This window comes from Rhinolophus sinicus, linkage group LG06 (genome assembly GCF_036562045.2).
Source record: "Rhinolophus sinicus isolate RSC01 linkage group LG06, ASM3656204v1, whole genome shotgun sequence".
NCBI classification, from domain to species: Eukaryota; Metazoa; Chordata; class Mammalia; order Chiroptera; family Rhinolophidae; genus Rhinolophus; species Rhinolophus sinicus.
The window spans coordinates 33,670,481-33,687,248 of NC_133756.1; the positions used below are offsets into that span (position 1 = coordinate 33,670,481).

The 16,768-nt window shown below is 37.2% G+C and overlaps 1 protein-coding gene across 1 annotated transcript in view; it reads right to left on the minus strand.

The window, feature by feature from the left end:
* Positions 1 to 10,717: 10,717 nt before the first annotated feature.
* The window catches only part of DNAI4 (dynein axonemal intermediate chain 4), a 58,082-nt gene continuing 52,031 nt past the window's right edge, over positions 10,718 to 16,768 (minus strand). Inside the window, 1 exon segment of the mRNA XM_019732114.2 lies at positions 10,718 to 12,068. Within this exon segment, the coding sequence (XP_019587673.2) occupies positions 12,018 to 12,068 (51 nt within the window). The 3' untranslated portion in view covers positions 10,718 to 12,017.

The following is a 16,768-nucleotide window of genomic DNA, read 5'->3' on the forward strand; positions in this document are numbered from 1 at the left end:
TAAGGCCAAATCAAGTTTTGAAGTTATTCTCATACTCTTGTCCAATTTATACTAACTTTCCTAATATTCTATTGGTTGGAACCTCATTTTTACAATATTTGCTAAGCACATAGCAAATATTAGGTTACACCATGAAGTTTTGATAATGTGTTTTTATGATTATTGCTAGTTATTCAGTCACTTCTGAACATTGTCATTTACCATTAGCTGCATCCGTGAGACAATAAACAGAATACCATCTTGGAAGACATCATGGAAAATACATAAGCTTTGGAAGTAGCCAAGCATGAGTTTCAGTGTCAGCCTAGCTGCTTACTGAGTGACACAGGGCAAGTTTTAAACTCTTTAAACCTCCATAATGATATCTCTAGAATAGGAAAACCTGTCTCAAAAGGGTTTTGTGGGTATTGAAAGCAATATTTATGTCAAAACAACAAGAAAGAAAACTTAAGAATTATGTTCTTATGTTTTGCATTTGAATCTTGGTTTCCCACATATCAGATCTACAATCTTAATCAAGACATTTAACCTTCCCAAAACACTTCTATGTAAAATTGTGCTAATTATAGTAACTACCTCATAGAGCTAATGAGATAATATGTGTCCTGCTTGACAAAATAAAGTCAATAAATGTTGATTATTTCTTCCCCCATGATTGAGATGGACTTGAAAATATAAATTTCCTTTAGAATGTAGGAGAATTTCTCTGACTAGAATTTTCCTTCTTGTCCTTCATCCTATGACTTAGGTATGCTTTTATCAACACACATTTTTATAATGGAAAGCTGAATACATAACTCCCAAAATGCTAAGTAATGACATTTCTCTCTGGGAAACATTCTAAAGGCATTAGTTCTAATGGAGGTCTTACCTAAACTGAGAATACTGGAGTTCGAGATTTTAAAGACTTGTTGGCGCGCTTTGTAGCAAATTGAACAAACAGTTTTTTAGTTGAGTTTCTTGATTACTTGTCTGTGATCTCTCATTGGGAATATATGTATTATAGAAAGGGACCAAAGGAGCAGGAAAGATTTTGACATTAGATGGAGCAACCTTATCTTGATGGGTCAAAATTGCAGGTGGATCTGTGTCATTTATCAACTCCAAGGGGCATCAGCATGACAAAGTCTAGCACATTTACATCAGCAATTTATTGTTCAGCCACTCACTTCCAACTTCCTCCCTTCTTTGGAGACCTTTTCTGCCTATCTTGATAATGACAGTATATCACAGTAGCACCACTGTAAAGCTGCGATCAGTGGCTATAGGCTGGGCTTCTGCACAATCCAAGAGAGAACTATTCAGACAAGGGGTGATCACTATCCTGGATGTGAGATATACTCTATTACCTCTGAGCTATCACACCCCTCAACTCAAAATGGTTCCCTCTTCTGCCAACTCTTAAGACCTCATCAGGGCTCACGTTAATTTGAGATGCAGATGAGAAACCAGTAAGACGTGAGTCCAGCCTGTGAGTAAATGGAGGCAAGCTAATCAGCCAGGTTAGTTACCCAGATAAAAAGCTAGTGCCAATAATGGAAGTCCTAGCTGTGAAGCCTTACATTTGGGAGATTTATTTCCCCCATTTGTGAACTGAAAGAGTTGGACTGAATTACTTAAGGGGTCCTTTTAACTTGAAATTCTAAGTCTTGCTAGTTGTCTGATATCTGTTACTCCCACCTCAAAAACTTTCAGTGGCTCAGCGTTACCTGGAGAATAAAATCCAAACAACATCGTACTTAAGGTTCTCCACTCAAGCCCCCAAATATCACCCCTTCCACATATCTCAAGGTCGAACCAGAGACAATAACCTAAATGAAAATTAATCTTTCCATCTCTTGATCAACAATTATTTGCTGCTTGTACCTTTAACTGTAGTACTTAATCCTTTTTGTTTAGAGGTTGACATGACTTTTCGTCCTCATCTAGTCCGTAACTCAGTTTACTATCTGTGTGGCTTAGAAGGTGTAATTGTCTTCTCCAAGATTTAAGTTTCCTCATGTGAGGAGATAATAATCTGCATTTTTATGTTGTTGTGAAGATGGAATGAGTTAACATAAGTAAAGCACCTAGCATAATATATGATGCTTAATAAATACTGAATAAATTAACAATGTGCTATGCAAGAGATTAAAAAATGTAATTTTTGGTTGTGACAAGGTAATGTGGATGGCTTTTATTTGTAACTCTCAGTGTAAAAACTATCCATAAATTTGCACTGCTCTAGTTTTTTTCCCTTTAATTCCTTCTTTCCCTTCTTATTTCCTTTCCTCTTTCCACAAATAAGTTCTAAAAAGGTAGAGACTTAGAATGCTGTTTCTTACAGTGTTTTCTTCAGGACATGAATCTTTGCAGACGATCTTTGAAGAAGAAAGTATCCCATAGTAATATTCCTTACTCAAAAATTAATAATGCATATTAATACAGTAAGGGCTGAGATAAGACTTGTAGTAAGGACATTTGTTTAACTTTGTTTAATTTGATGTTTCCCAAAGCTATTTGACCCCAGACACTCCTTCACCATGAACTTGGTTAATATCCAGTATAGTCATAAATTTCTAAAGTATATATATTTCTAGATCTCTTCCTTCCTGGCACATGATAGGATTATATTTCTCTGCTCTTTAAGTTGGACATGGCCATGTGACATATTTTAGCAAATAAAATATTAGTTGAAGTGACATCTGTTACTTCTACCTGGCATTTAAGGACTGGTGCATGACTTCCAAGTTTTCCCTCTCTCCTACCTTGGTGACCAACCACATTCCTGATGATGGAATTTGGCCTCTGAGTCAAAACAACATGGAGCAGGGCTGCCTGCTGACCTGTAATGAACATGTAATGTGAATGAGAAATAGATCCTTATCATTTAAAGCCACTGAGATTTGCCGATTATTGATTATAGCAACATAACCTGACCTATCTTGACTAGTATAACAAATTTAAAGTTATTTACATCTTACAAACATAGAGAATATTTATAAGATGTAAGTTTTTAGATCAAAGATGAGTTAAATTGGAATTAATTACTACATGCTCAATATGATTGTTTATATGAAGGTCTACATACCTGTATGAACCAAAATTCCAAATTAACAACCAGACAATGGGTTCAGTAAACATATCTTTCACCTCTATACTGCTTGTCAAGGAACTGTGGCTACAGATGGCTGACAGATGGTATTTGGGGGCAGATTGGCATAAGAGTTGTAAATAATGTCTGTGGCTTCAGATTTGAAAAATCAGATCTCAGTTCTTGGATTTAATATCTATGTGACCTTAAGAGATACTTAATGCCACTAAATCCCAGTTTTTTCATTTGTAAAATGAAGATAATAATACTGACTTCATTAGGGTGGTTATCAGGATTAAATGATGTGAAGAGTGCTGCTCAGCGTCTCTAGCACAAAGGGAACTTTCAATAGATTGATCATTGATGGTACTGATAATGGTTATAATTCTACCAAATATGACCCTGTGTCATAGTATTCTTAGTGGTAGAATGCTAGAGTTTTAGTATTGCTACTCTAGTTTCTAGACAAGAGAGCTTGAGAAAGTAATTTAACCTGTAATTTGATTTCTAATTTGTAACAGAAATATATCACAGGATCAAATGAGGTACTGTTAATTATAGCACGGATAAATTATACAGCATACTACATACAGTTATTTTACAATAATGATGATTATGAAATCACTATATAAATTTGTTAGCAAACACTAGTTTATTTTTATTATTTCCTAACACAGCACTGCTCATCCTTGGCTAACATTCATATTTACTGCTTCTAGAGGGTGTTTTCATCATCTGGCACCACCATTCACCCAGTTCTTCCTGGGAGTCATTCACAACTCCTGTCCTTACTCCTTCATTAACTAAAGCCTCTTCCATACATACATCTGCTAAATCACCAAGACTTACGGGTTCTACCGTCTAACTTTCTTTGTGACCCACCCACTGTTCTGTATCCCCTCTGCCATGATCTCAGCCTTCATTTGAATTGCTGCAATGGTCTCTCAATTGGCCCTCTATCTTCCATCTCTCCATTCTCCACGCTGCTGCCAGGCTGATATATTTTTTTTTTTTTTTAAGATTTTATTGGGGAAGGGGAACAGGACTTTATTAGGGAACAGTGTGCACTTCCAGGACTTTTCTCCAAGTCAAGTTGTTGTCCTTTCAATCTTAGTTGTGGAGGGTTCTGTTCAGCTTCAAGTTGTTGTTCTTTCAGTCTTAGTTGTGGAAGGTGCAGCTTAGCTCCAGGTCCAGTTGCTGTTGCTAGTTGTAGGGGACACAGCCCACCATCCTTTGCAGGAGTCGAACCGGCAACCTTGTGGTTGAGGACACGCTCCAACCAACTGAGCCATCCAGGAGCTCGGTGGCAGCTCAGTTCAAGGTGCCGTGTTCAATTTTTAGTTGCAGGGGGCGCTGCCCACCATTCCTTGCGGGAGTCGAGGGGGAGTCGAGGAATTGAACTGGCAACCTTGTGGTTGAGAGCCCGTGCTCCAACCAACAACTGAGCCATCCGGGAGGCAGCTCAGCTCAAGGTGCCGTGTTCAATCTTAGTTGCAGGGGACAGAGCCCACCATCCATTGCGGGACTCGAGGAATCGAACTGGCAACCTTGTGGTTGAGAGCCCACTGGCCCATGTGGGAATCGAACTGGCAGCCTTCGGAGTTAGGAGCACGGAGCTCTAACCGCCTGAGCCACCGGGCCGGCCCCAGGCTGATATTTTTAACACGTGATTATTTTATTACTAACCTTGAAAATTCTTCAATGGTTTCCCATTTTCTTCAAGAAAAACTTAGCATGGCCTATAAGACCTCTCATAATCTGGTCTCTGTCCACTTGTATAGGTTTTAGGTGCTCTCAAACTATAAGTGGTCAAGCTATGACAAATACCTCTCAGGTTTTTGAAAGCCCACTTTCTCACTCCCTAATAGGCCTTTGCACATGCTGTTTTCTTCACCTGAAACTCCTTTTTACAACTGGTTAAGACTGGTTAACTTCTGGTTAACCAGTTAAATATCTACAGAATAGGTATTGAAATACCACTGTGTTTCCCCAAAAATAAGACCTAGCTGGACCATCAGCTCTAATGCGTCTTTTGGAGCAAAAATTAATATAAGACCCAGTCTTATTTTAATATAATATAAGACTACATCTTATATAATATAAGACTGGATCTAATATAATATAACATAACATAATATAACATAACATAATGTAACATAAAACATAATAACAATATAATGTAATATAATACTGGGTATTACGTTAATTTTTGCTCCAAAAGATGCATTAAAGCTGATGGTCTGGCTAGGTCTTATTTTCGAGAAAACATGGCATTTATCTAGATAACTTTTTGCATAGTTTTATGGATACAACTTTTTACTACTCACTTTAGTGATTTCTTAAATGCCCTGTCAGTAAGAATTAAAACAAGCAGCTAAATTTTTTTTTTTAAACTAATCTTAGAAAGCAATGATATTTAAAGCTTCATTTTGTATGGACAGAGAAGCTGTTTTCTTTTTATGTTTTGATTGTTATTTGGGGCTTTTCAAAATTGGTAAAAATAATAAGTAATCAAAATATGTATAATAATTTGGAAAATTCAGTAAATTTATTATCAGTGAGTTATGATGTGAGATCCCTAAAATATCCTGGGATGTTTTGTTCTTCCTAGTATGACAGCACCATGTCTTTCAAATAATTGAGTTATTCTAAACAAATACGGACAAGGTGAGTTGTTCTGGATGTTACATAAATAGCTCATCAATTTCAAAAAACAGTGCTCATTTTTATAAGATTCATAACCATGTTTTATATGTTCCAACTTAATGGACATGTCCTGCTTTATATTTAACCCAGGAGTCAGTTTCATGTAAACTGTTAGCCTTTTAGTTTTATCACCAACTGAGTATGCCAACCTAAGCAAATGAAGGTTAACAGCCTAGTAAATGTTCTATGAATTTAAGAGTGGATTTGAACATTGTAGTAACTCCTTAACAAACAAGACACTAAGCCCAAATGTTGTGTAAAAGAACAAATGAAGTCATTAGCACTATCTCCTGCAGGAAGAGTGGGGCCTCGGCAAGGACCCAGTCAGCTGCAGAGGGCAAAGTGTTCTCAGGCCAAGAAGCGGGGAAGAGAGCTAGGATAATCCGAATGAGAACTACCATCTTCGAGCTCCTATGTCATGCCAGGCATTTTGGTAAGTGCTTTATGTTGGAATTAAACTGTGCCCCAAATGGTCAGTGAGAACACAAACTCACAAAGCAACAGCAATACTCACCTAAAGAAAATGATCATAGATTTGTGTTTAATTTTTGTCTTGAGGGGGAAATTGATTTCATATTGTTGCAAAACAAAAAAAGCTATTACCTATGTTTAGCAACTTTCAAAGCTGACTTCATGTTCTATATATTTTCCACAGATAAGATGTTTTACCTTCCGTGACATTAAGATATTTTGTTAGGATACTGAGGAAATAATACTTAAAATATTAGATCATGTTACAATATGGAGCAAGCATGAAACCATCACTTCTTCTATTAATTCGATCATTCATTCAGTCAACAAATATGAATATTTGTTGCAATAATTCCTCTGCTCTAGGTGATGGATATACCGTGGTGAGCACAACACCCAGTCCCTACCCTCCAGGAGCCTACAGTCTTGGGGAAGAGGCTGGTGCTAAACAAATAACAACACAAATATTTAGCACAGCAAGTATGCATCTCAATTCAGAAACTCAGGCATCCAAAAAATACATTTTCTATAGTTCGGTTTCTAACTTCTCTCCACCCAGTTGGCAGTAACAAACAATAAGCAAAAATGGTTAATGCCAGTCTCTCTCTCAGAATTGTTTTTTTTTCCCTTTCCCAGAACATAATTCTAGCATCTTACTCTGTGCCAAGACCCTTCTATCATTAGAGTTGCTTCTTGCTGGGTCATTATCATCTTCAGCTGCCTGGCTTTCTCAGTTCTAGTGGTTCTTTGCTACTTTCACACATCACTCATTGCATGGAGTGTGGTTTTCTGAGGATGACCGTGGTCCCTCCTAGGTTTTATTACTTCCAGAACAAAGCTATTTAGAAGCAGGACATAGATCTGTCATATGGCTCCACAGGCCTCTCTCTTTTCTTCGCTCCCCACCTCCTCCAGCCCTGCAGAAACTTCACGTTTCCCTTCATTTTTGAGATACTTGGAGCAAATTTATACTGGCTGGGTGGTAGGTCCTGTAGGAGGGAGCTCAGAAAGGGCTCTTTGAGAAGTTGGGATATGAACTGAGATCGGAAGGGTGAGTGAAGAGTTACCATGTTGAAAGAGAGAGAAGAGCTGGGAGGAAAGTTTTCCCAACAGAGGGAATATATGTGGCAAGGTCTAATGGCAGGACAAAAACTGAGAAAAACTAAGTTACAAGCATTACCATTTATGAACAAAACTGTAATTACAAAAGACTACATACTCTTGTATTTTTGTTTATGAGACCTATACAGACATTAACTCTTACTACACAGTAGTGGAAAATGTATAAGAAACATAAAGCCTTGGGCTTGAGTCCAAGCCTGACCAGTTACCAGATATATGGTCTCTGGTAAGTTATATCACCTCTTTAAGCCTTAATTGCATCATTTGGAAAATAGAGATTATGGTAACATAACTACTTGCCCCACCTGTGGTACAGGATTGCTGTAAGGGTATAACAGGATAATGGACATGGAAGTGTTTTACAAACTGTAAAAAACTTTAACATGTACTTTATTACTAGTCTATTCACAGTGCAATTCAACATTTTCTTTTAGAGACTTTTATTGAGACAAAGTGGCAAATACTGAGTGTTCTACTTCTCATTTACAATTGTGCGTATCTACATACAGGTGAACTAAATGGACACGCTAAATATGACACACAATTATATAGTAGTGAATACAATCTTCCCTACAGCAGTAAGAAGAACAGCTAACAATGTACTCTCAGACAATAATAATTTAAGTTCTATATGAGAGCTACCTGGTAGTAAATGACCAAATGAAGTAATGACTACCTAGGACAAAATAGGAGCCTAAAGTCAGCGAGTCATCACTCCCTCCTTAGGCCCTTCACTAGCCCATTGGTATTCATTAAGGATAAAATGAGATGGCTGACAGCTGAGGAGACTTCTCATTCAATTCTTAAAATTTTATGGCAAAATCCACATCATATGTCATCAGGGAAATGCAAAGTAACAACAGTGAGCTACCACTGCACACCTATTAGAACGGCCAAAATTCAGAACCCTGGCAAAACCAAAACTGACGAGGATGTGGCATAACAGGAACTCTCATTCATTGAAGATGGAGATGAAAAATGGTGCAGCCACTTTGGAAGACAGTTTGGGGATTTCTTACAAAACTAAACATAGCCTTACCATATGACCCAGCAACCATGTTCCTTGGTATTTTCTCAAAGGAGTGGAAAACTTATTCCACACAAAACCATGTACATGGTGGGTTGTAATGCAGGGTCTCAGCTCCTGCTCCCTGCGCCAGAACACAGGATATGATGAGGCCAAAAAGGAACACCCACAGAGCCATAGATAGGGGAGTCATACCACTATATTCTCGCTGGCGGCTGGGTTGGAGATACAGGAAGCAGGAGCCACAATCTGCCGTCCGCTTCTCTGCCAACCAACCAACCCCCTAGTGTAGCCACAGCAATTATATTAGTGGCTAAGCCACAGCAGATGGCCATCTGATTACAGCTGATAGCCATCTAATAACCGAGCCAACACCTTTCCACCTACGGCCAAGAGCCTGGAAACTGCTCTCTGGGACTCTGTCCCCACAGAGTTCCCCCTGAAGGAACAAAGCGTTTCAGCACCAGACCAGGCTCCCCAGCCCAGGGTTCCAGTGCCAGGGAGAGAAGTCCCCATATCTTATTGTTGTGAAAACCAGTGGAGATTGTGGTGGAGTGAGATGGAGGCTGGAGTCCCAGGTGCTCTTAAAGGGACAGTTTACAAACTTACACACCAACAGAATCACTGGCTCTGAGCTCCAGTGCTGGGGTTCAGCTGGAAAGCTGACAGGACCATATGGGAGGTTTGGGGAGGGAAACTGAGTTGTCTGGCTTCGGAACGAGGGCTGGAGGGACAGCTTTCTCCTAGACAGAGGAGCTGGCAGAGGTCATTGTTTCTTGGTTGAGACCTCCCCTTTCCTGGTGTACAGACGCTGGCAGATGCCATATCTGAGTCTCCTTCAAGCTAACAGCATTCATTTGACATGCCCCGGTGATTCTAAGACCCCAACCCACCCAACTTTTGGGCACACTGAAGCCACTTCCAGTGGCTTTTGTGTACAAACTGCCTTCCTTGGCTCATGCTGCAGACTTTCCTGGGGTCTCTCAAAAGTTCATGGAACCCAGACAAGCAGTATCTGTCTTGAACATGTCCTAGACCTCTGGCTGAGCAGTCCTAAGCCTGGCACTAACAGCAGCTGGCCTTGGTTCATGGCTTGGACTTTCGAGTCACCTCCAACCACAGTGCAGGTGGCAGCCATCTCTGGATTGCTGTGTGGCTCCTGCCAGGTGGCCCTGGGTGGAGCACGGGTTGTGGCTGAACTTGACCTGAAGTGGGTCCCCTCCCAGGTGGCCCTGGGGCTGGTGCACTTAGAGACCAGCTTCAAAACAAGCTGGAGCATCACCCAGCCGCATCCAAGGATGACACAGCCAAGGGGCGGATTGGGCAGGCACCAGCACCCTGCTGAGGCAGATCCTGCTCTGTAGGGTCAGCTACTGCACACACGCTAAACAAAATCTGCACATGGATGGTCACTGCTTTATTCATAATTGCCAAAACTGGGAAGCAAGCAGTACGTCCTTCAGTAGGTGAATGATAATTAACTGTGGTGCATTCAGACAATGGAGTATTATTCAGCTCTAAAAAGGCATGAGCCAAGAACAGACATGGAAGAACCTTAAATTCATGTTATTAAGTGAAAGAAGTCAATCTGAAAAGGGTACATACTGTATGATTCTAATTATATGACATTCTGGAAAAGGAAAAACTATTGAGACAGTAAAAGATCAGTGGTTGCTGGATGGGGGCGTTTAAAGATGAACAGGCAGAGCACAGACGATTTTAGGAGAGTGAAACTATTCTATATAATACTGTAATGATGGATGCATGTCATTATACATTTGTCCAGGCCCATAGAATACACAACACTCAGAGTGAACCCTAATGTAAACTATGAACTTTTGGCGATTATGTCTGTGTAGGTTCATTGATTACAACAAATGCACCACTCTGGTGAGTGACGTTGATAAGTGGGGAAGCTATGCACATGTCAGGGCTGGGGATATATGAAAAATCTCTGTACCTCCCTTTCAATTGTATGATAAACTTAAAACTGCTCGGAAAAAAAAGTCTTAATTTTTTTTTTCATTTTATAGTAAATAGAATTTACTAGTGAGAATCCAAAGCCAGCCTAGAAAGCCAGCAAATAATGCTTTCTGTAACTCTCCGGTGAAATATCTTAAAAATTTGATGCTAACCTGAAAGTATAGGAGAGTTTACAAGATCAGGGGTGTGAAAGGTAGAATGGAATAGGTTTAGTGCATCAGGGTCAGTTTCCCAGGATCCAAAACGTATAAAATGGCTCAATTTTTCATGAGGCTTGATGAGCAAGGAGAGCAAAATAGTGAAAATATTTTAAAGATCAAAAATACCTAATGAAAAGAAACACATTTTTTCAATTAAATCAAGTTTTTATTTTGTTGCTCCGTTATGGAAAGACCAGCCTTTCAGAAAGACAAAGAATCACAATGACTTATGACTCACACACCAGTAGAAAATTTTTAATCTGTATAACCTGATGTAAGCTCTCAGTTCACCTAAAAGTTGCCTTGCCTTCTTTTTTTTTTTTTTAAAGATGGTTCCAAAGAAATAGAGATTGTGAAAAAGTGGACACTTGTAAAAGGTACTTCCCACTACTGCTCTGATTTCATTCGCAGTTTCTAATATATATGTGGTTGTTGTTTTTCAGAGAGTTTAGTGAGTTTTAAATGCTTTATCTTCTCCTCTCCACTTAGAATGCTTTATAAGCCATACAGCCTCAGTTTATAGGCTCTACATCCTCAGTTAACAAAATCCAGGACTTGTTAAAACAAACAGCATGGAACAGATTGCTAGCAATCTATATTTGGAGGAGTTGCTGCCTCCCACTCCTTCTATTTCCACAAGCATGCCCTAGAACCCATTATAAAATAACACCCTGATAGGAACTATAGATCAGGGACTTTTTACTTTCTCTCTGGGTCCACTTAAATCTGGGCTTAAAACCCAGAGCAGATTCTGGGCATGCAGAGAACGATGCACTGATATGCCCCAGACTAACTCTTTCCACTGAATTGAGTGTATATACGATGCCTGCTGGCCAAACAGTGCAGTTCAGACATTTGCTGTCAAGTCTTTTGCTTGTCAAACAGTCTAACAAAGTGCTATAGCTTCAGCACTCATATCTAAGAGGATAAAATTTGATTTCAAGTTGGGTATGAGACTTCAATATTGTCATCATACTAACACCTCCATAATTCACAAATCCTGGAAAACACAGCTTGGAAAGCAAAAAATTTAGAAGTGTATGAAACTTTGTCTTAATAAAGATTTTTGTTTGTTTAAGTAATTCTAATAATTTCCAAGTTTTTCTTCTAAAGAAATAATAATTTTCTAACAGATTTAGACATTTTATAAGTATGTATATATACTTGGAATATGATTAAGAAACAGAGTAGGAATATCTTTCAAAAATTAAGAAAATCCCAACGAAACTCTTACAATTAGCTTAGATTACAAACTAATCACACATCTCTGAAATAAAAGTTCACTAAATTTACATTAATTTAAGTGGAAGTTATACATTCTTTTTTTTTTTCTAAAATCCAAATCCCAGCTTACTGCATACAAATCGGTCTATTGGATATTAAATGGTGTTTCTTTTTCTTTAAACAATAACAAAAAAGACATCGTAATGAAGAATTATCCTGGTTGGTTTGGCCTGAGTCCAAGCAAAGTATCTATCATATCTCTCTGAAAAGAAAAGAAATCATACAATTACAATGCAATAAAATACAAATTAAGAGGCAAAGTGGTCTTTAAAATGCCATTTAAAATTTATAAGTTAGTGATACACATATAAAGGGCATTAAGTAAGATTGTAAAAAGGAAACAAACAAAGGTAAATTTAAATAGTAACAGTTACTTCCTAGTATAAACCTGATCTTTCCTATGAAAGACTCTTTTAATAAAGTTTGATAAACAGTTTTATAAAGAGATTCAGTAAAGGGACAATTTTGGCAGCTCCTGTTTAGTCTTAATGTATAAACCTGAATTTTGTCATCTGTAAAATAACTTTTAATCTTAGTGATATCTTAGGTTCTTTCCTGATCTATAGTATTTGACTTAGACAGACAAGAATGTCTAAATTTCTGTATGGATTTTGTATTTCATTTAATAATAATTATCTTTATACTAAAGGGGTAAAATGATCAGATGTAAGAGGATGAAACCAAAGATGGTAGGTGAGAAAAGAAAGATATTGTGAAAAGATGGGAACTAGAAGCAGAAGACTGAAGTTTTCTCTATCACATAGTGAAGTAATCTTTAAGAAAATCACTGATATCTGGGAATCTTAGTTTCATTGAATGTATAATGGAAATATTAACATCCACTTCTAAACACTGTTATGAGTTGATCGAGCTAATGTATGTGAAAGTGTTTATAAACTCTATTAAGTGTTCTAAACAGCTTAGATAATATTGTGTAAGTCAGTTCCTGTACTTTTCGCCTGGCATTTACCCATTCTTCAAGCCCTGATACCCCAAATCAGTTGCAAGTTGCTTCTCAAACCCATCTGTTTCTAGTTGTCTCACTTGGACAAATGTAATCACTACGGTAATTTGTTCCCTGTTATATTCATAGTACCTAAAATAGAACCTGTCACAATGCACACTCGATAAGTATTTCTTGAATGAACGGTCTATTTTTTCTGCCTTCAAGTGTCTCTCAGCAATATATATATATATATATATATATAATCAGATTTCTGTTTCTAAAGCTCCATTTTGAACGTCTCACTTATCTTTTTTTTTCTTTAATTTGGAAAAAAAAAGATGGGAAGCATTTGTATGCTGAAACGTAAGAGTAGAAATAGTATCCAAGAGTGATTCTCAACAGGCTGCCTCCAGAAAAGGACTTGGTTGCTTTGAACAATGGCTCATTGAAATTGGCTTCTGCCAAGTGCTTAAACCATAATTCGGTTCAATGCAAGATTTAGGCCCCCAGCAACCAACCCTCATAAATAAGGCCAGGGAAAAAGTCGGTGCTTCCACAAACAATAAATGCTAATGTGATGCTAGCTACATCACAGTTACAATTGCAAGGCTTGAACCCCAGGCTCCTGTTCGTGCCAGGCACTCTGGGGGGGGGGGGGTATGCAGCAGTCATGTTACCCCTAACCACAAACCTTGAGTTGATAGGATAGGGCTGGAGCCCATGCTCTGCCATGTCATGTCACAATATTATTCTGGTTTTTGATCACATCAGGGAGGGGTCAGATTTTCAGATATCAGGATACTTAAAACTTCTGCAGCCCAAGAATCAAAGTCCTCCTGCTGTGCAGACTACAGAGGGTGACAGGCAATGCAGAGATGAGGGGAGTAGTGGTCCTAAAGCTGCTTTTGAACCTTTCTCCGTGGGTTCCCCCCCCCCCCCAAAGGACCCTGCTCCAGCACACCTGGTGCCTTGTAAAACACATATCCACTCCAAACCAACAAATGCCATCTTTGCCTTGGGTACTTTTTAATAAAAAAAAATAAAACCTTACTGATAAAGTGGAAGTTCCCTTTGTACCCCTCCCCAATCCTGTTCTTTCTTCATCCTTCACTTCAGAAGCAGGCTTTATCATAAATTTGGTGCACATCTTTCTTATAGAATGAAATCATAGGCCATGCAAAATTTTGATTCACTCTTGGTAAAAATTAGTGGAGAAATTATAGGTCATAATGTCACTTGATAAGATATCTTGATAGAAAATCATGGCTTGACATTAATTACTTTGAGATTTCAAATTACTGTTACATTTATAATTCTTCTCTGAAAAGCTAACAAAGAGGTATATCAATTAAGCTTGTGTTTGGCTATAAGTAACATAAAAACTGATCAATAGTGTTTTGTTTAATCTCCTAGAAATATAACCCTGAACCTTTAAAATGTTATAACCAAAAGCATGAAAAACATATTTGTATTAGTAAACTATTTATTTACTAAAGTATGGAATATATTTGTTATAAGAAACTTTTGCTCACCAGCATTAGCTCACACACACACACACACACACACACACACACACACAGTTTGTCAAAAATGTTCACACTCTTGAGTTTAGCCTTCTTTCTGCTTGCAGATCACACTGCTCAAAATAAAAGATGTCTCTAATTGTTTCAAACAAAAAAAGAAACATTTTTCTTCCACATTCAAGTCTATACCTTTACTTACCATAAATACGTCCAATAAGAGCACAGTTTTAAGTTTTGTGTTTAAATATTACATAAATCATAACATATGGTACTTACTTTCCTGCAATTTGCTTTTATCACTCAACACTGTCATTTTTAAGATTCCTTCAAAATTTGTCATATTGATACATCAAAATATATATCACTTAAACGTCTGTATTGTAGTCACGCATGTGAATGCGCCACATTTTATTTATCCAGTTCACTGATGATCATCTCGTTGTTTCCAATTTATCAATATAGAAACAAGGCTGTTATAAACATTCTTTTCTCATTAGCTTGTCTTTTAGACCACTACCAATGAATTAAACAAAGCCCTGGGAGATGTAAAGAATCCAAACTGACATCACATGAACATCTATGAGGACCGTAGTCCTACCAGATAGGAAAACTGTAGTAATTTAGAATTAATGACACAGTAAACCAGTGAATAGAAATCAATCAAGTGATGTAGCCATATGTGCAAGGCTGCAGATCTCCATGAGAAGAATGGAGAACGTGACATGCATGGACTTTGAGACCATTCTGTATGGAGGACACTGACAAATCCTCCTGGCAGCCAACGTAGTTAGGAAAATCCCCTTAAATGTCCACAGTCGATATGCATCTCAGCCAGTAGAGAAAATAATCTCCAAAACTACTTAACATGTTTCTTTTTTTTTTATTGGGAAAACATATTTTTACCTTGAGAAGAATAAGAATCATGTATAGAAATAATGCAGCAAATCAAACAGAGATAATTTTAATATTTTTTGTATTAAAGAATCTGTTGGTATTTTAAATATTCATTACATATAATAAATTTGCCATATTAAATTTTCTGACAAAAAATTTTGTGATTCTAATTTAAATGTGGAATTGGGTAATTGATTTAGACTTATAATCATAGGTTAAAATATTAATTTGTGAAGAGCTATGGAACATTTAAGAAAATTTAAAATTCATTACATTCATCTTAAATTTATTAAATTAATAAGAATCCCTTAAGTATTTGAGATTCATTTGCCCATATGCAACTGAAGTACTTAAAAATCCAATATATTAAATTTATAAGGGGAATTGAAAAGATGTAAGGAAATTTGATTATTACAAAAGCTTACTTAAAAGTATGTATTAAAATTTGCTAGACTTATAAACAGAATAATAAAATACATAGTCTAAATGTAAGAGCTTACGGTGAACTTAGTTTTTTTAAATTTTGTAACATATTTGAATGTGAACATTTTAAGTGAAAGTAGTCGAAGTAATCATCTCTATGTACAAAAGAAACATGAGGGAGGGAGGGAGGGAGGGAGGGAGGGAGGGAGGGAGGGAGGGAGAAAGGAAGGAAGGAAGGAAGGAAGGAAGGAAGGAAGGAAGGAAGGAAGGAAGGAAGGAAGGAAGGGAGGAAGGAAGGAAGAAAACAAAAAACCTCACATTGATAACTTAGATGTGTCTCCTGGTACTCATGTGCAAGAGATTCTCTATGATATCACTGGCTTGAATAGTTTCTGAATTTTCAGTTTTATTGAATTACTCTCCAAAGAGGATACACTAATTCATATTCGCACGACCCTTGCATGAGTTCCTAATTCCCCACATCTTTGCTAATACTTGATATTGGCTATTGTTTTAATTTTTGTAAATCCAACCAGTGTGAACTGGTATCTTGTATAATTTTAACTGCTTATTTCCTCATTACTAGTGAAGACGAATATTGTTTCATAAATTTATTTGCTATTTCAGTTTCCTCTCCTGTGAATTAATATCTTATACATTTACCCATTTGAAAAATTGGATTGTACTTATTGTTCTGTAGGAGTTCTTTATATACACTGAATATTAAATGTCTTTTATATATCTTGGTAATGTCTTCTTCTAGTCTATTTCTTTTCATTTGGCATATGGAATCCTGAAGAGAAAAATTTTAATTTTGACATAATAATCATACAAAGAATAATTGAGCTTTATTGTGAGCTTACTATGTACCGGTTCTAACCACTTTGTACCTATTAATTCATTTAATCTGTCTAACAACATGTGATATTGGTACCAATATTATACCCATTTTCCAAATAAGAAAACATGATAAAATTGAAAAAGGAGATTTTTTTCAGTCTTTTTCAAAACATCAATCCTTGTTCTTAGGTCATTAAGACATTATCTTACATTTTCTTCTAGTAGTTTTATTTTTCACAAAGTCTTTAATCCATTTGGAGTTTACCATGGTACAAA